Source organism: Sceloporus occidentalis, unplaced genomic scaffold, assembly GCF_023333645.1.
Source record: "Sceloporus occidentalis isolate IW3139 unplaced genomic scaffold, rSceOcc1.0.p SCAF_7, whole genome shotgun sequence".
NCBI classification, from domain to species: Eukaryota; Metazoa; Chordata; class Lepidosauria; order Squamata; family Phrynosomatidae; genus Sceloporus; species Sceloporus occidentalis.
Window position 1 is genome coordinate 27,285,459 of NW_028316987.1, and position 24,067 is coordinate 27,309,525.

General features: G+C 39.9%; 1 protein-coding gene across 2 annotated transcripts in view; it reads right to left on the reverse strand.

Annotated features, from left to right (window-relative positions):
- The window catches only part of COBL (cordon-bleu WH2 repeat protein), a 192,699-nt gene that overhangs the window by 103,633 nt on the left and 64,999 nt on the right, over nucleotides 1–24,067 (reverse strand). For both annotated transcript variants that reach the window (XM_089532471.1, XM_089532470.1), the window contains exons 5-7: nucleotides 17,879–17,923; nucleotides 10,595–10,686; nucleotides 1,302–1,496 (exon numbers count right to left, since the gene is read on the reverse strand). In XM_089532471.1, coding sequence (XP_089388597.1) covers nucleotides 1,302–1,496; nucleotides 10,595–10,686; nucleotides 17,879–17,923 — 332 coding nt within the window. The remainder of the gene's footprint in view (nucleotides 1–1,301; nucleotides 1,497–10,594; nucleotides 10,687–17,878; nucleotides 17,924–24,067) is intronic.

Sequence of the window (24,067 nt, forward strand, 5' to 3'; positions counted from 1 at the left end):
GTCCCATACAGTCTGCATTGATACTTCCCCAGTATCATTTATTTAAAAAAAAGATTTAATTTCCTTAATTATCTCATCCTTGTTCTCTTCTTTCATTGTCACCATAGGATTGAATCTCCATGTCTTTAATTTTTTTACTGATGATATTGCTAACTTCACATACAGGGGTGCATGATCCGATAACCAGATCTCCTCAGTTTTGATATCATTTATCTGTATCGTATTCTCTTTTCTCACTATAAAGAAATCTATCCAGGTAAATTTCTTGTGTCTTGTAGAATAAAATGTATTATCAAGGGAGTTATTCCCTATCTTTTCATAACCTTCTATCATATTCCATTTACTCAAATTTATTCCTGAATGTCTATATTTTACCCCACCTAACTTTGGTTTGCTTAAATTAAAATTGAAATCTCCATCAACAAACAAGTCTCCTTCACTAAAGTGATCCAGTTTTGAAAAAAACTTGTCTATAAATTTGCACTGGTTTGTATTCAGTGCATAAATGCAGGCAAAGGTAACTTTCAGATTCATTAGATTCCCGTTAATAAATATATACCTCCCGTCTGTATCTTTTACTTTTTTTTCCACCTGGAAGTTAATTCCTTCCCTGATTAAAATAGCAACTCCTCTAGCTTTATTAGTTCCTCTGGATTCAAAATGTTTATCCCAGTTAGCATAATTAAGGAGCTTGGATTTATTTTGTTTTTTATGCGTTTCCTGAACCATAGGGATGTCCACATTCTTGTCTCCTAATAATTTATACAATCTATATCGCTTGACTGGAGTACTCAAACCATTAACATTGAGTGAAAAGATATTAATTCCCTTCATCTCAACCCACCCTTGTTTAATTTGAATTTCCAGCACCCACATCTTAAACTTCTTTTCAGCCGTTCTTCCCTTCCCCCTCCCAATCTTCTGGTCCACCCCCCTCTCTGGAGGATGTACAGAGCAAAAAATGCCTGCCACCATTGCTGGTACGCTTGCTGGATTGTGTTCTTCCTGTCGCACCACCATTAAGGACAATTCAGACTTGAGCATCCATGGATTTTGGTATCCGTGGGGGGGGGGGTCCAGAATGGACACCGAGGGGCTACTATAATTTAAAATCTTGATAGCTATAACTTTTCTCAAGCATTTATAGGAATATGGGTGAGCCATTCATTTGAAGGGCACCACTTTCTGCTGTAACAACTGATGGACCAAACTCTGCCAACACATACAGCTGGCATATGATTACATGGAGATGTTACTGAGAGTTCATATTTCAATTTGGATTTTCAAGATACAATACTTACTTGACTTAGAATGTTTTCTTCTCCATTTGCCTCCACATTCAGCAAATGAGAAAGTATTGCTGGTGGAGGAGGTGCTCTCCGCTTTTTTATTTCACTGCTTCCAGTCATTCTTGAGATGTTCCCAAGAGACAGTGATGGTCCCGATAGAACAGAACATGGATTCACTGAAGAAGAATGTGGAACTGTGGTAACTGGCTGTAAACAGATGCAAAAACTAATTAAAAAATTCTTACAATAATATTTCAGAGCTAGTTCTCATAATAGCTATTTGAAACAAAACCAAAAATTGCTGTTCTGAAGTGATTTCATATGGACACCTATCCTACAGCAATCTTTTCAAAACTTTCAGCAAGCTCTGAATATACTAGAAGTTACATCAACTTTTAAACCTGCCTGACATTCATTGCTTGTTTGCATTGTTTGATATTTGATGTTTTTAATCTGTTTTTTTCCTTTCTATGTGGTAATTTTATCTATTCCTCTTTTAATTGTTATTATCTTAGAATGTACGCCTTGGGCAGGCTTTTATTTACTCCTAATTTTACCGACTTTGTACAGCGCTGTGTATAATTACAGCGCTATAGAAATAAAGTTTAATAATAATAATAATAACATGAATATGACTGCCAGGCTGAATAGCTTTGAAATTTAGGAGAACTGGTCATTGTACTGAGTTTGTTATCCAGATGTACATCCTATGCTGCAACTAGTCAACCTAGTACTTAAAAATAAAATTTATGTTGATTTTTTTTGTCTTCCCTTTTTCTTGGAACAGAAAATAGTATTTATAGGTCAGCAAAAAATAAAATATAGCCCCCCTGTGATTTTTCACCATCTTGATGTTTTAAGTTCTATTCAGGGAGTGTTAACAGTTGCATAATTCTTCTGAAGCCCTATATGAAATTGCTTATATGTGCAGCTTCCTTGTTGAACAGGCCTGCATCATCAAAAAGCATGTCCTCGATGTTGGCCTTCGCGTCTGGATTCAGATCTGAAGAGTGGAGCCAAGCATATCTCCTAAGAGCAATGGCAGCCGCCATGGACTTGGCTGAACAATCCGTCGAGTGCTGGGCAGAGGTGATCACCCAACTTCCAATGGAATGGGCCTCATCCCTGATCTCAGTCAGGACACGCTGACAGTCATCTGGGATGTCTGGAATGATAGGGGAGATCTTTTCCATTAAGCACTGTATGTAAGCTCCCATAGAGTTATTGTAATTTGCAACTTTAAGTCCCAGGACCGAGGAGGAATAGGCCTTTTTGGCTAGGCCGTCCACCTTCTTGGCCTCTCAGTAGATGTGAGGTAGATGTCTTTGGCATGAAAGACTGCTGGGAACCATCGACGATGGCAGAGTTTTGCTTAGGATGTGCCAATAACCAAGACTGGGAAGGCGTAATCCTGTAAAGGTATTCAATCTTCCTAGTGGCAGGTGTCAGCGAGGCAGGTGAGTCCCAAGAGCGCTTAGCTATTCTTTCCAGTGACGGCAGCAGTGGGATAGAAGGCGGCGGCGGGACCTTGCCGTGAATCCGTCTCTCAATAGGGTCGGCGGCGTCATCCTCCATGTAAGTGATCTGGAGGTCCAGGGTGTTAGCCATCTTAATGATGTGCTCGGAAAACATACACACATCGTCAGTGGGAGATGAAGCCCCAGGTTGAAACAACTCCTGCGGAGACTGAGGGGCCAGCTCATCAGAAGAACCCGAGTCAATCTGTGATGTACAAGGATCCCCATGATGCGAGCCTTCATGGTCGGATTCCGAGGCATCAGCATCCAGGTCCACGTGAGAAGAAGAATGGCGTGTCTGGGTAGCAGTGGCAACAGAACAAGGAGTTGGAACCGAAGCAGGAGAAGGTACCAGAGCTGTTGGTGGTGGAGTGGACCGTGACCTTGGAGCAGATTTCGGCGTCGATGGCAAGTGGGCTTTGGCATTGGCAATACAGTGGCTTTAGGGCCCAAGCGACACTGCACAACTTTCCGGCTAACTGACAAATTTCTGTCCGTCTCACTATCATAGTATTATTATTATTATTATTATTATTATTATTATTATTATTATTATTAACCTTTATTTATAAAGGGCTTTTCTTCTTCCAGGCAGACAGTTGGAGCTAGCCTGCCTCTCTCTCCCTCAAGATGGAGGATGAAGGGAGGGCTTTTCTTTTCTTAATGCTATTTCTATGCACCTGCACCCTCTAGTTAGTTTTGGATGACTAATCCTTTGAAATAAGAGCCAGTGTGGCATAATGGTTTAAATGTTAGACTACAACTCCAGAGACCAGGGTTCAATTCCTTGCTCTGCCATGAAACCCGCTGGGTGACCTTGGGCAGGTTACATCCACTCAGCCTCAGGAGAAGGTAATGGCAGTCAGAGTCTTCATGGTGAGAGAAGAGGGGGGGGGGCTGATGAACCTCTGCTTCATGAACTTGAACCCGAGGGACTGGCGTCAGTGATCGGCGAGGAGGTGAACGAGTGGCAGCGTCAACGTCCTCATCAGGGTCTTGATGGAAGGCCAAAGTAGCAGGTGGAGAGGCTACAGGGGTGAGACCGGCCCAGGTAGAGAGTGGTACCGACGCGTCTGGGTACCGAAGGCGAACCCTGGTCCTTAGAGGAAGACTGAGCGCCATCGGGAGTCTTGGTATGAGCCTTTTTATGGGAAGAGCCATGAGAGGAGTCTTCAGTGGAATCCAAAGGCCTCTTCTTTGACGAGCCCTGAGGAGAGCCATCCCCTGAATCCAAGGGCCTATGCTTCTTCTTGGAGGATTTTGAGCTTGAATCCGCAAGGGAGCTTGTATCCTTATGGGCCGAATCCTTCTTAAAGCTTGAGTCCTTAGACTTAGTCTTGTCCTTTTCCTGGCTTGAGGAGTCAGCGACTTACAAAGGGCACAAGCTTGGGATTGTGGGCCTCGCCGAGGCAGAGAAGGCACAAAGAGTGGGGATCCTGTCCCGAGATCTTACCACCACAGACGTCGCATAGACTTTTCCATAGTCCTTCTTTTACTTTCAATTTACATGTCAATTTATCATTAATCACTAATGTCCATACCTCTTTATACCAATCCTCCACTCCTACATTTATTTTTGTTTTCCAAAGTCTTGCAATGATTAATCTCACTGTTGTAAGCAAACTGGTTACCAAAGCTTTTTCTTCTTTTTTCCATTTCTCTAAGTTATATAATGATAACAAAACTATATTTGGTCTTCTATCTATTTTTATATTCATAACATTTTCTATTTCTAATATCACTTTTTCCCAAAATTTTGTACATATTTACATTGCCACCACATATGCATGTATGACCCTACTTCTTGACAGCCTCTCCAACAATTTTTTGAATTATTCTTATCAATATTATGTAGTCTCACTGGAGTCAAATATCATTTCCAAATCAATTTATAATAATTTTCTTTTATCCGAACCGATAAATGTTTCAAATGTCTTTGTTCCCAAATTCTATTCCATTCCTTATCACCAAGGAGCCCTGGTGGCGCGCAGTGGTTAAATGCCTGTACTGCAGCCATTTACTCAAAACCACAAGGTTGCGACTTCAAGACCAGCAAAAGGGCCCAAGCTCGACTCAGGCTTGCATCCTTCCGAGGTCGCTAAAATGAGTACCCAGACTGTTGGGGGCAAATTAGCTTACTTGCTAATTAGCTTACTTGCTGTTCACCGCTATGATCTTTGGAATAGCGGTATATAAATAAAACAAATTATTAATTATTATTAAAATGGCACTGACAGATTAGAGGGCAGGGCTAAAGCTAACAGGATGGATTTCAACTGACTGAAATGTAAGATCCTACACCAAGGCAGAACAAATAAATGAACAGATATAGGATATATATATATATATATATATATATATATATATTATTATTATTATTATTATTATTATTTATTTTACATCCTAATTCTTCATCCCATAATCCCTTCAAAATATTTTCTTTTATTTCCCCTCCTTTATTCTCCATCAACATTTTATAGATTTTATTAGTGATTCCTTTTACGTTCTCATTTTCTTCCATTTCTCTTCCTTTCTGAATTATTTATTCGAATTGTGTGTACTTTTCTTTTCTACATTCCTTTTCCTCCAGTTTTTTAATCCATTGTTCTATTTGCATATAATGAAACCATGAAATTTTTATCCCCATACTTTTTTATTTTATGTTTCCTTTTTCTACTCTTACATCTATCCAATTTTCTATTCTTTCTATTTTCCTTTCCTTTAATTCTTTATCTAACAATTCTCTCAATTTTGGGGGGAATTTCTTTTCCATTATTATTGGTGTTATTATTGAATCTTCATTCATTAAGTCTTTTTTATATTTACACCATATTTCTAATATATTTTTCATAAATGGGTTTCCAATTATTTTAATGTCTTTCCTAGTAAACTCCTTAAAAATATATACCATATTCTCATATCTACTTCCTCTATATCTAATTCTAACCATTCTAAGTCTGTCCTACCCAACATACCTTCTATCACATATCTCAATTGATTAGCCTCACAATGTCCTAACCCTCCTTCTCTTTGTGTTTTATACCAAAATTGTTTGTTTAATCTTGTTCTTTTCCCTCCATTACAAAATATATTCATCAATTGTTGCCATTTATTCAATTTGGTTTCTGACACTTTTATGGTATCATTCTAAATAAAAAAATTAATTTTGGTAATATTTTTATCTTGATTAATGCTATTCTTCCAAATCAAGGTAGTTGGATTTTGTTGTATTCTGCCGATTTTTTCTCCACTTCTTTCCTTAATACTACCAAATTCTTACCTTCCATTTCTTTTAAATCTTTCTTTATATTTATTCCTAAATGTTTTATACTACTTTTGAATCTTATCTCTAAGCTTTTCTGTTTTATAAATTCATATTCATCTTCTTTTGTATAATTAAATATCATTTCTGATTTATTCCAATTAATCTGCAACCCTGTCAATTTGCCAAATATCTTTAAATGTTCTTTTATTTTTCCCAGTCTATCCAATAAATCTTTAATAGTTAATAATGTATAATCGGCAAATAAACTAATTTTGTGGGTTTTTTTAAAGTCCTATTCCTTCTAAACTATTATCATTCCTTATAACATTCACTAACATCTCTATAACAATTGCAAATAATATTGGTGATAAAGGACATCCTTGTCTTGTACTTCCTGTCACTCTTATTTCACTTGTTATCCCATCATTTACCATTCTTCATAATGAATTATCAGAATATAATTGATCTATTAATCCCCTTAGTTTATCCCCCATTCCAAATCTTTTCATAATTATTTTTAATGTTGGCCATTCCACACAGTTCAATGCTTTGAATATATCTAATGCCAAAATCCCTGCTCTTATTTTTTTTTCTCCCCTATTACATGTATTTTATTTAATACTCTTCCTACTAAATTAGGCATGTGTCTTCCTTTCACAAATTCACATGGATCCTTTCCTATATATTTATACATACATTTATTCAATCTATTTGCTGTTATTGCTGATAAAATCTTTGCATCTTGATTTATTAATGATATGGTCTATATGACCCTGGTCAGTTAACTCTTTATCTACCTTTGGTATTAAAATTACTAATGATTGGTGCCATGATGCTGGTATCTTCTCCCTGTTCATTATTCCATTATATAATTCTAACAATTTTGGAATTAATATCTTTTCATACAATTTATAATATTCTGGTCCCAATCCATCCATTCCTGGAGCTTTCCCATTTTTCAATTTCTTAATTACTTCCACTATCTCTACCTTCTCAATGGGTTGCTCCAGTAATTCTTTATCTTCTTCCTCTAATTTTTGCCCCCAATTTTCTTCCACATACTTCCCTATTTTATCCAAATGATTCTCTCCTGCCTGATATAATTCCTTCTAAAATTCTTCAAAATTTTTTAATTTTTCTTTCATCAATCTACATATTTTACCAGATTTATCTCTAATCATGTTTATCATACTTTCCATTTTCTTCTTCTGTGTGGACCTGGCCAACATTTTTGAGTCTTTATTACTATATTCAAAAAATTCTCTTCTTAAATAGATCAAATTTTCTTGTACTTCATTTATTTCTATTTTATTCAACTCTTCCCTTTTTGCTCTTAATTCTACATATATCTGGTTAGCTCTGTTAATTATATATCTATTTTCCAATACCTCTATATCCTTTTCTGATTTCCTCTTTCTTTCTTCTTGTCTTTTCTTAAGATTATATGTTTCTTTTATACATGTGACTGCTTTCATAGTATCCCATAACAACCTTTTTATCACATCTTTGTCATTTATATCCCATGTTTCTTGCCATTCCTTTCCAATTTTTTCTACAATTTCCTTATAATTCAATATCTTAGTATTTAACCTCCACCTTTTTACTTGTTCATAATCCTTCTTAACAACTATTTCTACATTCACCAAGGCATGGTCTGTTACCATTATATTTGTTATTTCTGCATTTAAAACTTTTTATCATGTTTTTTGATACAAAAATATAATTTATTCTTGTATATGTCTTATGTACAGAATAATAATATGTATATTTTATTTCATCTCCTTTTACTAATCTCCATACATCTTTAAATTCCCTTTTGTTCATTATTTTGTTTAAATTTGTTACATTTCTATATCTCTCCTTTACTGAGGGATTAGATTTATCTTTTATCCTATTGCATGTTAAAATCGCCTGCCAATACCACATATTGTTCTTGTACCTTTTCCACTTTTTCTAGAACGTTCTCATAAAATTCTTTCTATTTTTCTTTTGGGCGTATACATTTGCCAATACATATTTATCCTCCCCTAATTCCCCTTGTATTATTATATATCTTTCATCATCATCTTTTAATACATTTTTATTACAAAATTACATTTTTTGCAATTATTATTGCTACCCCCCTTGATTTAGAATTTCCAAATGCTTTCCCATAACTCCTTGCCCATTCCAATTCATTTTCTCCCTTCTTCCGTTGGGGCATCTCTTGTAAAAAATATATAATAATATATAATAATATCTGGTGCGTCTGTCTTTAGTAATGCTTCAATCCTTCTTCATTTAACCACCGAACCAAGACCTTTGGTGTTTAAAGTTGATTTTTTCAGTGTATTTGACATAATCCAATTTATTTCTATTTGTAATGGCTCCAATTTTTGCACCCCACACACAAATCCCATCCCCTATCCTTCCCCCCTCCCTCCCCATATCCGATTCATCTTCCCACTTCCATTCACTAGGGCACTTTGCCCTAGCCCCGGATGCCAAGGGATGGCAAAGACATCCAAAGGTCCAAAACTGCCTGCCCCCCGAGTGCTCATAAATATAAAACTTAGCTTTTTATTTGATTGTAGTGATTCTATCTTCCATCTACAAAATTCTGGCTCCTCCAACTGCTCCCAGGATTTCTTTTCCTCCAGCACTCCAACCACTATTTCTTCTCCAACTCCTCCAGATGCTATCCCGTTCTCTCCAGCTCCTTTTCTTCCAGATGTTTTCCCAGATCCTCCAGGCATTTTTCCTTCTTCCTTATTTAGCCCAAATTCTTTCAATAACTGCCTTGCTCATAAAGTAAAGCTGCTAACTTTGCCACTGTATTACAACTGGCCTATACCAAGCACAAAAGGCAAGGCAAGTGGCCATTTAACTCCAGTATTTCACCAGAATGCCTCGTACTCTTTTTAAAGTATCTGAGATGAATGAAGAAATAATCACCAATACTCAAGACAGACTGAGTCAAACACAGAAGCCAAAGTCTGACAGGAAAAGTAAATTCTGACATGTTCCTGAGATGCTGATGGTTCAGTGGACAAAAAGGAACTGAAGGTTTAGGTGGGAAGTAAGCTGATAGGTTGCTCAGAGAGTGGGAGGGACTTCCTGCCAAAACGCTTATATAATAGCTCTAGAGCCATGTTGGCAAACCTATGGCACATGTGCCAGAGATGACACATAAAGCCATTTTCTCTGGCACAGGAAGCAAGGAAGAAGAGTAAAAGTCAAGTGCCTGTTCCCCCTCCTCCCAGCTAACCCAGGCCTTCATCTGCCTCCAGGGAAGCAGCTGAAGGCCAGGGAGGAGGCTGGGGAGGAGGTGGAACAGGCACGCACACCTGTTCCTCCTCCTCCAGGGGCCTTCAGCTGCCTCTGGAGAGGCAACTGAAGGCCCAGGAAGGTGTAGGGGGGCAGGAAGACATCCCACCACAAAAGTCTCACCTCCATAGGGTGGAAGTCCCACCCCTGATGTCCCTTTCTCCCAGATGTTCCACCTCCAGCATGGGGTAACACCTGGTGCCGGAAGGCCGTTTAGTTTAGGCATTCGGTGCCTAAAAGGTTCGCCATCATTGTTCTAGAGGGTTTTGAACATCCGTTGCACAGGCACAGGATAACCCATTTGTGTGATTCACAAAGAACTGCACTTGTCATCCATGCTGGAAGGCATAGTCTGTGTATATATGTTCCCTCTTGTTGGTTCAGGCACGCCGTATTGACTAATAAAATAGAAGCTTCTGTTCTTCTTTCAAATATTTCACATTTGAACATTACACTGTGCAACTCTTTATACAATAGTTAATGCAATTAGCATTTAAACCTATTCAGGCAGTTTATTAGGCAACTCTTTGACCAACTAGAGATGTTTTCTTTCAATCTTATTATCACAAGCCTACTTTGAAACCTAAATGAGTGGAACACAAATCAACTGTACTCTGCTATTTCCCAGGTAAAGGAAGCATGTATATCTTTGAGAAGAATAGCTACACACTAAAATACACAATACAAGTCTCTTAAAAAGGCTTTAGAGACCAGAAGCCCTGAAACATCCACTACACCAGTAAAACAAAAATGTAAAGACGGAGAAATAAGAATGGGGGAAACAGCTCCCAAAATGCTGAAAACTCCTACTCACAGACAGAAGTGCCATACATGGTACCATTGTGGCTGTCCAAACAGAACTGAAGAGCAGTCTTTCATTAGAGCTTGTATAACAGAAAAAGGAAAGGAAAACTCCAAAATCTGGAACAGTGATTTTGCATCTTTGGTCTTCCAGATATTTTGAATTTCAATTTCCAAAGTCCCTGACATAATGACCAATGGTCAATAATTCTGGAATCTGATGTCCTAAACATCTGCACAACCAGCATTTGAGCATCATTGGTCTAGGGGGGTATGAACTGTAGTTCTGAACAGGTGCAAAATGTATACTGGTGATACAAAAGACCATGATTGACTTATAAAACATGCATTAAATACAAGTTCTATAACAAAACACACTTGCAAGTTTACTAGTTTAGTATGTGAAGGATATTTACCTTATTGTTTCTTTTATTAGTCTTGAAAAATCCCAGAAATTTCGTTTTTCCTTTTTCTGTTGCTTCACAAGTTGATGAAAAATTTCTTGCTTCTGTAATATACATAATCTGTCGTGACTACTCCAATCCAAATCAAAGAATCAATTCAATATTTTTTTAAAGAAATAGATTATTAAATATTGAAATCAACATCTCATAACACATGGATTTAACAAATCTCAAGGGTTTGTGGTTTGCCATCTGGGATATGGCAGTATAATCAAATCTCTCTGCTATCTTTGTGTACATAAATTAACTACAAAGAGATAAAAATGGAATAAGATGAAAAATAATTAATGGTCACTGCAGAAGAATGCCAGGGCATAATAAATCAGTAACAGGTTATCAGTGAGAGAAGTCAAGAGATGAAGAAGCCCTTACCAACCAAAGTGATGGAAAATATGGGAAGGTAAGATGCCCCCTGAATAAAATAAAAATAAGAAAAGTAAAAAAGGAGGGAACAAAAGGAATAAAGAAAATGTGGATTATGTAAAGATGTATATGCACTGCAGAAATAAACCAGCTTGGCACCACTTTAACTTCCATAGCTCAATGCTATGGAATTCTGGAAATTCCACTTTTTTATGGCATCAGATCTCTCTAACAAAGAAGGCAAAATTACAAGTCCCAGAATTCCACAGTACTGAGCCCTCACAGTTAAAGTGAGCATCATTGGCCGGGGCGGGGGGTGGTAGTTCTGCTGTGTGGATGAAGACTAAGGTAATTAAAACAAGAATTTCAAGTTGACTTTGCTAAGGAGTTAATATCAATAAATACACTTGCTGCACACATGAACAGTGTAATTAAAACCATAGGCAAAGAACTAGAAGTGAGTTTAAAGCATAAAGAAAATCAAAAGGCTATGCAGAATGAAATTAGAGAATTAAAAAATAAACTGGCGGATCTGGAGAACTGCCATTTGAATATCCCTATATAAAATATTCCTGAGGGAGAAAGTCAAAATGTTCTCTCTCACTTATTACTTGTGCTGCATCCACACTGCAGAAATAATCCAGTTTGACAACATTTTAACTGTCATGGCTCAATGTTATGGAATCCTGGGATTTGTAGCTTTATTTTATTTATTTATTTAGGTATTTATATCCCGCCCTTCAGCCCTAATGGCTCTCAGGGCGGCTTACATTTATTATTATTTTTAACCAGACAGTTCCCTGCCCGCAGGCTTACAATCTAAAAGACACGACACAAAAGGAGAAGGGAATGGTTAGGGGGAAGGGGATCAGGTCCAGCATTCTTCTCTCCCTCTGAGGCCTGGACCAAGGCAGATGGACCGGAGGGAGGGCTCTGCTTCTTCCAGGCAGGCCTGGTGGAGCTCGCCTGCCTCTCTCTCCCAGATGGTGGCTGAAGGGAGGGCTGGTCCTCTTCGAGGAAGGCAGTTGGAGCTCGCCTGCCTCTCTCCCCTTCAAGATGGTGGCTGAAGGGAGGGCTGGTCCTCTTCGAGGAAGGCAGTTGGAGCTCGCCTGCCTCTCTCCCCTTCAAGATGGTGGCTGAAGGGAGGGCTGGTCCTCTTCGAGGAAGGCAGTTGGAGCTCACCTGCCTCTCTCCCCTTCAAGATGGTGGCTGAAGGGAGGGCTGGTCCTCTTCGAGGAAGGCAGTTGGAGCTCGCCTGCCTCTCTCCCCTTCAAGATGGTGGCTGAAGGGAGGGCTGGTGGCTGAAGGGAGGGCTTCTTGTGGTATCAGACCTCTCTGACAGAGAAAGCTAAATGCCTCACAAAACTACAATTCCAAGAATTCCATAGCATTAAACTATGGCAGTTAGTGATGTCAAATTGGAGTGAAGATGCAGCCATGGATCAATGAAAAATAGCCTAATACTGATTTTAATGAAGCGGATATAGGTGCTGTCCACACAGGCCAAAAGGCCCATGTTCCCCCCACCCTTGTGTCATCCTGTTTGGATGCTGCAGACCATTAACGTGCCAGCTCAAAAACCAGCAGAGCAGATGCAGATTTTATTAATCCAACCCAATCCCAGGGCCTTAACAAGGGTCAAAATGACTCACTGTTTGCCATGGGGTGGGTCCTGGGTCATTATGGGGATGGGTGTGTAAACACCTGCCTGTCCATGCAGCAATCTGTGGAACAACTCTGGGAAGCACCATGGCCAGAACAGCACGGGCTCAGCCTTTGCTATCCTCCCCATCTGCTCAGCTCCGAAGACAAGAAGCAGATACTGTGGGCTGGAACAGATGGATAGGAAGGGCTGGCTTGAAGCTGCCCCTGTCAAAGACACCTTGGGACTGGGGGAAACACACGCTGGGGTCCCAAATGTGCCCTCCACCACAGGCCCGAATAGGAGTGGAAAAAATCCACTCCTATTTGAGCCAGGTTTCGGCTGCCTTAGGCAGCCCTGGCACAACTTCTGGGTGCTCTGGTGCGATGTCAAAATGCCATACCCCTGGAGCATGTTGAAGCTGCCCCTGTGTGGTTGGTTGTGTGGCTTCTGGGCATCTTGGGGAGGTGGTGTCAAAACACCACACCCCCAAGCTGCCCAGAAGCTGGCTTTTGTGGCCAATCTGTTCCAGCCCTAAATGCCAAGGTCACTAAAGGAAATGATAAGATACTTAAGACTATAACTGACAGGATTGCTAGAAATGATAAAAACAGCTACATGGCTTAGAAATGTAAGCTAGGAACTTCATTAACCCATTAACTGTTATGCCTTAATATTATAGTAATATCTACTATAGTAATATTTATAGTACTACTTTGTTCATCTAGGACCTGCTTAATATATTGAGTAATTGAAATGAACAAATACTCTTATTCACTAGTTAAGACTAGCTGGGGGGGGGAGAGCTCAACTACAAGAGAAGCATGCTATCTTGACACCTGAAAATTGCCAATAAGGATGCACTTTCATTATTGCAAAGTGAGAAGGCCATCACTTTCAGTATCTTGTTTAGACATGGGGAGGCAGAGAGAGAGGGAGGGAAGGTTAGGATTCTATGATTCTATGATATGGTTCTAGGATACCATTAACATTTTTCTGTCAATCAAATGAAACTGCAATTTAAGTGTTGTTAGAAATGCTTCAGTGATATTTTGCTTTACTTCATATAAACTAGGTCAATTACTGTGCTCAGATTAAAAAATGTATACCATCACAATTATATCCTTATATGTAAATGGTTTAGATTCACAAAGTGAAAGGTACAATGTATGGTCTTCTATTAAGAAATGGAAACCTCACATTCTATTTTTGCAAGTAACTCATATGGGGGGGAAAAGGAAATAAATTATGCCACAATCATATTTTGGTAAGCTAGGGGATGGCCTTATTAATTTTCCAGAATTTCATTTGGAGAATGAAACATGGAGATAGGAAAGATTTTATGTTTCTTTCAGACGGTCATCAAACTTATTCGAGGTTGGACATGTTTTTCATAACTAAATTGTTATGTAATAGAGTGTGTATGGGGAAAGTTGCACCACATATGGAACATGGTGACCTTTTCTCTCTTACATTTCCAACATCTGTTGTCGGTGTTTTTATAAATTCTGCTAAGTTTCTCAGGGGTCAAATACTATCTAAATTATATTTTGTATTAGTTTTCTTTAACATCTACTGACAAGGTATACAGTCTGCCTTTCCTTTACACGGGGGATCTGTTCTGCCTCCCCCCCTCGTAAAGGGAATTCTGCCTATGCTCGAGCCCCATTTAAATGAATGGGTCTCATGTACGCGGCGGCGCAACAGCGCGCATGCACCACATGCGTGCATGCCATTACTCCTTATGGGGTGCATTGCCCCTTTTCCCAGCACAGCTTTCAGCAGCCGCGTATGATGCGGGCACACTGTATTTTATTCTTTTTCCCAATTTAGTTCCCAGTCTCTTAGATGTATCTTTCTCCCCATTTCTTGTGACCATTTGATCATGCAGTCTTTTATAGGTTCATCTTGCATTTCTATTTCCAGAATCTTTTTATATAGTTTGGATATGATTTTGTCATTTTCTTTCGTCAATATTTTATCCATTTCATTTGTTAAGAAGCCTTCCATTTTAGAGTCCATTTTAAATTTCCCTACCAGTTGATGGTAGGGAAACCAAGAAATTTCATAGCTTTTTTCACTTAATTCTTCCCGTGGTTTTAGTCTTATCTATTATCTGAATCTCTTGTTCAAATAGCTGCATATTTCAGCCATGCGCCTTCTGTTATTATCTCTGTATGTTGGAAAGCTTCTGTAGGTGATAACCTCGATTTAAGGTGAAAACCTTGATTTAAGTATCTTTTGTATTTGATCTAAATTCTGTACAATGCTCGTCTAAGTATGTGATTTTCAAAGTAGCAATTAACCTTAGCCATATCATAAAATAGATAGGTGTGCCATCCAAAATGGTTGCTGCTAGCTTCTAGGAGCCGTCTGTTTTATTGTAAGACCCACTCTCTCAACCATTCTAGGCAGCAAATGTCGTAATATAATTTTAAGTGTGGAACTCCAAACCCAACTCTTGCTTTAACATCTTGTAGGAGCTTCATTCTTATACGTGATATCCTGCTGGCCCAAATAAAGATCAGAATATCATCTTGCCATGAACGGAATGGTTTGTCCTTTACCAAAATCAGAATGGTAAAAAAATCCGGCCTTAGAGGAAGGAGACACTGCCTTCCATAACTGCCATCCACCAGCCTGAGAGGGAATTTGCCAGGCAGGTCCAACTCCATCAGGACTAGCCTGAAGGAAGGAGACTCCACCCTCCATAACTGCCATCCGCTGGCCTGAGAGGAAGGAGACTCCGCCCACCCTAACTGCCATCCGCCGGCCCGAGAGGAAGGAGACTCCGCCCTCCCTAACTGCCATCCGCTGGCCCGAGAGGAAGGAGACTCCGCCCTCCATAACTGCCATCCGCTGGCCTGAGAGGAAGGAGACTCCGCCCTCCATAACTGCCACCCGCCAGCCTGAGAGGGAATTTGCCAGGCAGGTCCAACTCCATCAGGACTAGCCTGAAGGAAGGAGACTCCGTCCTCCATAACTGCCATCCGCTGGCCTGAGAGGAAGGAGACTCCGCCCTCCATAACTGCCATCCGCTGGCCTGAGAGGAAGGAGACTCCGTCCTCCATAACTGCCATCCGCTGGCCTGAGAGGAAGGAGACTCCACCCTCCATAACTGCCATCCGCCGGCCTGAGAGGAAGGAGACTCCGCCCTCTATAACTGCCATCTGCCGGCCTGAGAGGAAGGAGACTCCGTCCTCCATAACTGCCATCCGCTGGCCTGAGAGGAAGGAGACTCCGCCCTCTATAACTGCCATCCGCTGGCCTGAGAGGAAGGAGACTCCACCCTCCATAACTGCCATCCGCCAGCCTGAGAGGAAGAAGACTCCGCCCTCCATAGCTGCCATCTGCCGGCCTGAGAGGAAGGACACTCCGCCCTCCATAACTGCCATCTGCCGGCCTGAGAGGAAGGAGACTCCGCCCTCCATAACTGCCACCCGCCAGCCTGAGAGGGAATTCGCCAGGCAGGTCCAACTCCATCAGGACTAGCCTGAAGGAAGGAGACTCCGCCCTCCATAACTGCCATCCTCTGGCCTGAGAGGAAGGAGACTCCGCCCTCTATAACTGCCATCTGCCGGCCTGAGAGGAAGGAGACTCCGCCCTCCATAACTGCCATCTGCCGGCCTGAGAGGGAGTTCACCAGGCAGGTCCAGCTCCATCAGGACTAGCCTGGAAGAAGGAAGAGCCCTCCCTCCAATCCATCTGCCTTGGTCCAGGCCTCAGAAGGAGAGAAGAACCACTGGACCTCATCCCCTTTCCCTCCACTATTCCCTTCTCCTTTTGTTTCGTGTCTTTTAGATTGTAAGCCTGAGGGCAGGGAACTGTCTGATTAAAAATAATAATTGTAAGCCGCCCTGAGAGCCATTAGGGCTGAAGGGCGGGATATAAATACCTAAATAAATAAATAAATAAATAAATGAAACAGGATCTTTGGTAGGACTGACATTTTTATTACTGCTATGCTCCCCAGCAAGGATAGTTTTAGGTTCTTCCATCTAGTTAGATCTCATTTAATTTCATTCCAGATTTTAATATAAATATATTTTTAAAGGATCCGTATTCTTTGTCATGAATGTAATACCCAAATATATAACTTTCCTCTCGACATTAAAATGTGAGAACCTTGGGCAGACTCAGCTTGTTGAAGAGAAAACTGCAGGGTGATTATGATTACACTCTTTAAATGCTTCAAGGGCTGCCACAAACGAATGTGCAGGTACTAAATCTATTGGTTTTATGTTACAGGATGGAACATTTCAATTGAACACTACAACAAACTTCTTGACAATGAGAGAGGTTCAGCAATGGAACCAATTGCCTAGAGAGGTGTTGGGGTCTTCCTTTCGATGTGTTCAAAAAGAGGCTGAGCAGCTACCTGCTGGGGATGCTCTAGCTGTAGATCCTGCATTAAGCAGGAGTTGGACCTGATGGCTCATAGGGCCCCTTCCAACTCCACAACTCTGAGTTAACATCTTCAAGTAAAAAAAACATAAACAGGTAATTTATACTGTGCATAAATAAAATGGCACATCCCACAAGAAGTTTAGAAATTAGGTCTCTCTACTGTACAATATTCCCAATATTCCCAATTTCCATCTCTTTTAAAGTGACCACAAGTAAAAATGTGAAACAAAATTATCAGAAGCTGAGATATTAAAATGCATTAAATGGCATATCAAGGCATCGCAGAAGCACTTACATGATATAAATGAATAAAAAACTCGCATTGCAGAAAAATACACCCAAAGGTTTAAACAGTTATTCTATATAAATAATTGCCATTAGTTAGGACTGTGCATCTGCTTAGCTAATGCAGTGTCTTTTATTTCAAAAGCAACGTAAAATAGTCTACACTAAGCATGCTTTATTGTTATTTATAATTGGTGACTAATAAAACTAAGACAATAGACAGATGTGAAGAGACTGGGGGCTTGTTTACAAATCCCAATCTGAGGACAAAAGCAGCCAAACAGGGATCAGTATTTATTTTCTCTGAATGTACAAATGGCTCTGAAATGTGTTGCTAGATATTGCACTTGTTTCAGGTTACAGATTTTAAAACTTTCCACATTATATTCTTGCTCATAATGAATCAATGAAATAAATGTGCTTGGATTATTTGCCTATAGTAGGTAATACAGTGAATCTGAATGCATTAGTCATTGAAGTCATGCAGAAGAAAAATTGGAAAAGTGAATCCTTTCTCCCCAAGACTCATTTTACAGTACCTCTATAGTTCAGAGAAGGTTCAGACTGAGCTCTTGATGGCAGAACTGAAAAAGTCAGAAATAAATAGGATAAAAAAGGGAATAATATTAGCAGATGGGACTTTGAATATTTTCACTGAAGAACTTTATAGTACTGAGAAAAGCAGACTCCATTTCCCCATTATTAATACAGGAGAAATCAAGACCTGAAGATATGTTAGTTAAGAGTTTATATTCAGGGAATGGCCTAGTTCCGTCACTAGAATTTAAGCTTTTTTCTTCTTCTTTCATCATTCAAGAAATTACCCCCATCCCTTCTGTTTCTGCTAAAGCAAATTCCATTTTATTCTTTTAGTCCTGATGATGCAACTATTCAAGTGAGCTCAAAATGTGAAACTGCACATGGTCAGAGTATTTTTTTTAAAATTACATTTACAAACTGTTGTCTGATCGTTTTTTATTCTAATACAGAAACTATATAAATATGGAATAATGGAGGAGGAGCAGAAATAAATACTATTATGTTCTTGACAACTCATCCATGGGCACATTTAAGACCTAAAATTACCTAGTTGTGGTGGATTTATATTGTGAGAACTATGGAAAAGAGGGAACATGCATTATACAAAGTCCTGCTGCAACATACAGTGGCTGATCAAGTGAGCAATCAATCTGATTCAAATCTTGGCTCTGCTGTGAATTCAATACATGGCTTTAGGACTAAGGGTTAAATTGGCCATTAAACTCAATCAGGAAATAGCTGCAAGTATAAGTGAAGTAATTAGAGGGAGGAAGAATTTAATATTTTATCTGTTACCATCTTTCTACTTAAAATTGTGTCCTCAATTTGGTATTCCACTTGTGGAGGAGAAAAGATTAAATCACTATCTTTTCTCCTTGGGTAGAAAGACAGATTAACATGGGAAAAGAAAAATTACAGTAGGGGAAAGAGTTCAGGGATTGTCCTATCATCAGTCCCCTTCTCAGGTCCTATGTTCAAGATTGTATTCTCTTGTCAGAGAGTTTTATACTTGTATACTTTATAGCAACAAGTTTGTAGAGTGGAGTTGGGATTGGATTTTAAGTGGAGAACAGCAGCAGCAACATCAACCATAACATTTATTTATACAACCCTTTCCACCAAATATCAAATATATACAATCAGAGACAAAAACAATAAAACATAACTGTCTCTCTTTCTCCATATATATATATATATATATATATACACACACACACACACACACACACACACACACACATATACACACACACACACACATACATCATTTCAATGTATAGCATTTAGCTTCATTCTCTCATCAACATCTGATAATGATACAGTCATATCAGAGTTACTATAAAGCCTAGTTCCAACACCCTAAAATTAGGGTTTGCCGTACTCAGTTCTTCAAATCTGGGAATCTCATTTATATATTACAGTTTGAGCGTCCTTTATCCAAAATGCTTTGGCCCAGGGTGTTTTAGATTTTGAATTTCTTTTGTGGGGGACAAATTTTGGAATTTCAGGGAGAATTGTAAGGTACTTCACTTAGGCAGGGGAAAAACCCCTAAAATGTACAGAAGATATAGGTTGGGGGGAGGGCACTTGGCTTAACAAGTGTACATGTGAAAGGGATCTAAAAGCCTTAGTGGACCACAAGCTGAACATAAGTCTGCAGTGTGACGCAGCAGCTAGAAAAGCTAATGAAATCGCTGGCTGCATCAATAGGATAGTGTCTGGATCAAGGGAAGTAATAGAACCACTCTATTCTGCTTTGGCCTGACATCACTTGGAATACTGTGTACAATACTCAACACCACAGTTCAGTAAGGATGTGGACAAGCTGGAGCATGTCCAGAGGAGGAGGACCTCCTCTCTGTGTGAATTGAGGGGAGGTGTTATTGTGGGCTTGTTAGCATTCTGTTCTATTGGGTGCAGCTCCAAGTCCCTTTCCTGAGCACCTGGTCTCAGAGAGGTGGGGTGTCAGAACTCCCCTGCATTCATATAATCATTTGTCATTTATATATTCATTTGGGGTTTCTGTCAGAGGGATTATTGGTTTAGGGTTTTGTTTAGATATTATTTGAATAAGGACATAATGGGTTTGATATATATTGGTTAGTTAGAATATACTAGAAGATGATAGATAGATGGCTAGCTTCTGTGCTTGATTATTAGGATTGGAATGTTACAATGTTAGGGAGTTACCCAGCCAGGCAGAGACTGCTCTTGTGTTGGGAGGGGTGAGTTAAACCTTAGGAGTTAATGCTACTACTTATAGGCTGTTATAGTAGTATGTTTATGATGTTAGTATATGTTGTTGTTATGTTTAATATGCTACCATGTACGTTGGGTTGTGGGGGTGATGGGATATATAACCATTCTTACATATATTCATAGTTTGTTAAGGTTTTATATTACTTAGTCTAGTGGTGAGGGATTTTTGGGTTTCAAGGCCACAGGTGCGAGGAGGAGATAACGCTTGGTGAGAACTTAATTGTTTTGGGAACAGGCCAGAGAGCCCGGACGAGAGGACACTACGTCATCGGGGTGGAGATTCCTCACTGCGCGGGAAAGACTGATCCAATTAATTAACTTTATTGCTCTATGGGGGTGGGTCTGCTCGTGGGACTATATAACCCATCTGTAACTATGTATCTTCATTCCTGACAAAGAAGTCACTTCTGTTGCCTATACTTTTACCTTTCAATAAAGCTGTTACTTTTTATAAGCACAGCCTCTTGTTGTTTGTGGGTGGCAATCGGGAGCCTGACATGGGGTTTTGTTCAGAGGAAGTGAGTCAGAAACTTGACTGGGGGAGGAGCTAGCAGCCAGTACCTTACTATAAAGCTATAGCCTATATAGTCTGGAGATTGGCAAACAGGTAACACCAACAAACATGTTTTACCTGAGTGTTTAGTAGGGAATTTTAAGGAGGAAGCCCAGAGTCCTGTTACAATGACTGCTTAAGCTACTGAATATGGACATTGAGGGAGCTGCTGCAATCACCTGCAATACCTTTGATAAGTTTGTGTTTTTGCTGAAAGATGTTGCTAACTTCACCTGCACCAAGTGCAAGTTGTTACTCTGTTGAAAAAGAAGGTATAGTAGCTGGAGGCCTGGTGTGTACATTTCTACATGTTAGGAAGCAAGAGGTTTTCCTGGACAGAGCAGAATGGACTGTCCTGGACGGGGAACACACAGAGGAAGTTTCTGTGGAGGAAGTCAATTCCCATCCACAAAAAGAAGACAGGTGCAGGAATAGGACAAACAGAAGTAGGAAAACCAGGGATCATTCTATGAGCTTGCAGCTACAGAATCGATTTGAAGCTCACTCTCTTATCAGGGATGACAAAGAAAAGCAGCAGGACCGGTCATTAGGGAATGTGCAGGAGAACCTGGAAGTATCAGCACAGGGAATGGCCACTGCTAAGGCTGATGCGCATGGTGATGGTGGGGGGACTCCTTGCTAAGGGGTGCAGCAAAAGCAGTGGTGAGCAGACCTGACAAGATGTCTACAAAGATGTGTTGTCAGGGCAAAAATCCATAACATAACAGTAAGGCCAACAAGATTTGTCAAGCCTATTGACGGTTACCCCTTCTTTTTGGTCTATGTGGGAAACAATGATACTGCAAGGCACAGCCTTCATAATATCATAAGGGATTATCAGGCTCTGGGTAGGAAGCTGAAAGAGTTGGGTGAGGTTGTCATCTCATCTCTTCTCCCAGCTGAAAGCACAGTCCAGGAAGGGAGAGGAAAATAGGGGAGGTGAACAACCAGCTCTGCAGACAGTGCTGTCAAGAACTATTTGGATTCTTGAATCATGGGATTTTATTGTGGAAGTCTACTACAAATCAAACTCAGGAATTGGATTATGCTTTTCTAGAATAGATGACCACACACTCAGAAAGGAGAGATGTAGTAGTGATGGGCGACTTCAATTCTCTGGATATTTGCTGGAAGTGACACTCAGCCAAAACTTTAAGGTTTAGCAAATTCCTCACTTCTCTGGAAGACAATTTCATTGTCCAAAAGGTGGAAGAGTCAACAAGGGGATCAACTATTTTAGATATGAACCTACAAAACAGGCATGACCTGGTTAATGGGGTGCAAGTGGTGGGATCCTTAGGTGGAAGTGATCAAGTTTTCCTGGAGTTTGTTATACAGTAGAAAGGAAAAGTCAGGCATAGTCAGACACAGGGGTTGATCAAACTGGGGGAAAAGATGGGAGCATAGCGGGATGCTCCCATCAATATCATGCAATTTGGCAAAGATTATCACATAACATTGTGCAACATTGCAAATATCAGGTGATTATCCTGTGAATAAAGAGGAATTATAGCACCATCCCATGAATAAATCCTGTGAATAAAAAGCAGCCTATATTTCTTCTTTATTGTAATCACAGGATATTTGCAATGTTGTGTGATAATCTTTGTCAAATCACGTGATATTGACAAAAGCATCCCACTATGCTCTCGTCTTTTTTCCCAGTGTGATAAACTCCACACATTATAGACTTTAGGAAAACTGATTTCATTAAACTTAGGGAGATAGTGGGGGTGATCCCATGGTCAGGAATAGTAAATGAGGAGGGAGTTCAGGATGGATGGGAGTTTCTCAAAACACAGATACTAAGGGCACCACTTCAAACTATTACAATGAGGAGGGAAAATGGACATTGTCTCAAGAAACCAAGATGGATGACTAAAGAACTTTCAACTAAGCTAAGTTTTAAATGTATAAGAAATGGAAAAGGAGGAAATCACCAAAGAGGAATTCAAACAGATAGCTAACATGTGTAGGGTAAAGTCAGAAAAACTGAAGTGCAGAATGAGCTCAGCCTTGCTAGAGAGTTTGAGAACAATAAAAAGAGCTTTTTGGGGTATGTCCACAGCAAAAGGAAGAATGAGGAAATACAGTGCACCCATGTCATACGCAGCTTCCAACATACTCTGGAAGATGCGCTGGAAGAAGCAGTGCCACGCCCCAGAAAGAGTAATGGACCATGTGCCTGTGCGCACATATGCCACCGCGCCACCACAAGCACAAGCCCCACTGACTTTAATGGGGCTCGAACATACGTGCAATTTCCCTTACGCGGGGGGGTCCGGAATGGATCCCCCGCGTAAGGGAAGAGACCACTGTAGTAGGGCCATTATATGGAGAAGATGGTATAATGCTATCAGGGGATAGAGAAAACACAGAACTACTCAACACGTTATTTGTGTCACTCTTCTCCCAAAAGGAAAAAAGCGTTCAACTTGAAGAAAATGGAGCAATAGAGGAAATGCAGCACAGAATATGTAAAGAGCTAGAACAGGAATACTTGGTTAATCTAAACAAATTCAAGTCTGCAGAACCAAATGAACTACATCCAGTGGTATTAAAAGAACTGGCAAAAGTAATCTCAGAGCCATTGGCAATAATCTTTGAGAATATACGGAGAATAGGAGAAGTCCCAGCAGACTGAAAGAGGGCAAACATTGTCTCTATCTCCAAAAAGGGCACAAAAGAGGACCTGTACAACGCCCAGTTAGCCTGATATCAATACCAGAAAAGATTGTAGAGCAGCTGTAAGCATTTATAAGGGAATGTCATAATCACAAAAAGTCAATATGGGTTTCTCAAAAACAAGTCATGCCAGACTTTTTGATAAAATTACCAGTTTGATAGATGAAGGGAAGGGAATATTGTGAATGTAGAATATCTTGATTTCAGAGTAGGGCCTTTGACAAGGTCCCTCACAATATTTTGGCAAACAAGCTAGTAAAATGTGGCTTTGTAATTGGTTGACCAGACAAATCCAAAGGGTGCTCAGCAACGACTCTTCTTCATCTTGGAGAGAAGTGACCAATGGGGTGCCACAGGGTTTTGTCCTGGGCCCAGTGCTATTCAACATTTTTATCAATTACTTCTGTGAAAAAATAGGTGGGCATGCTTATCAAATTTGCGAATTTATACATGAGGTTGATTTATACATGAGTATATAGGGTAGTATTTCCCAAAGAAAGTTGTACATGTGATCTGATAGGATAAGCAAATAATATACCAAGAGTGGTATAGTGCCAACCAGATTGTACATGAATCATGAAGTCAAAGAAATAAAGAATCATGGAGTTGGAAGAGACCTCAAGGTCATGAAGTCTTGCCATTGTCAAAATCTATAGATTCTGCCATGTGTTTATATTTTGTTTATGCTGAA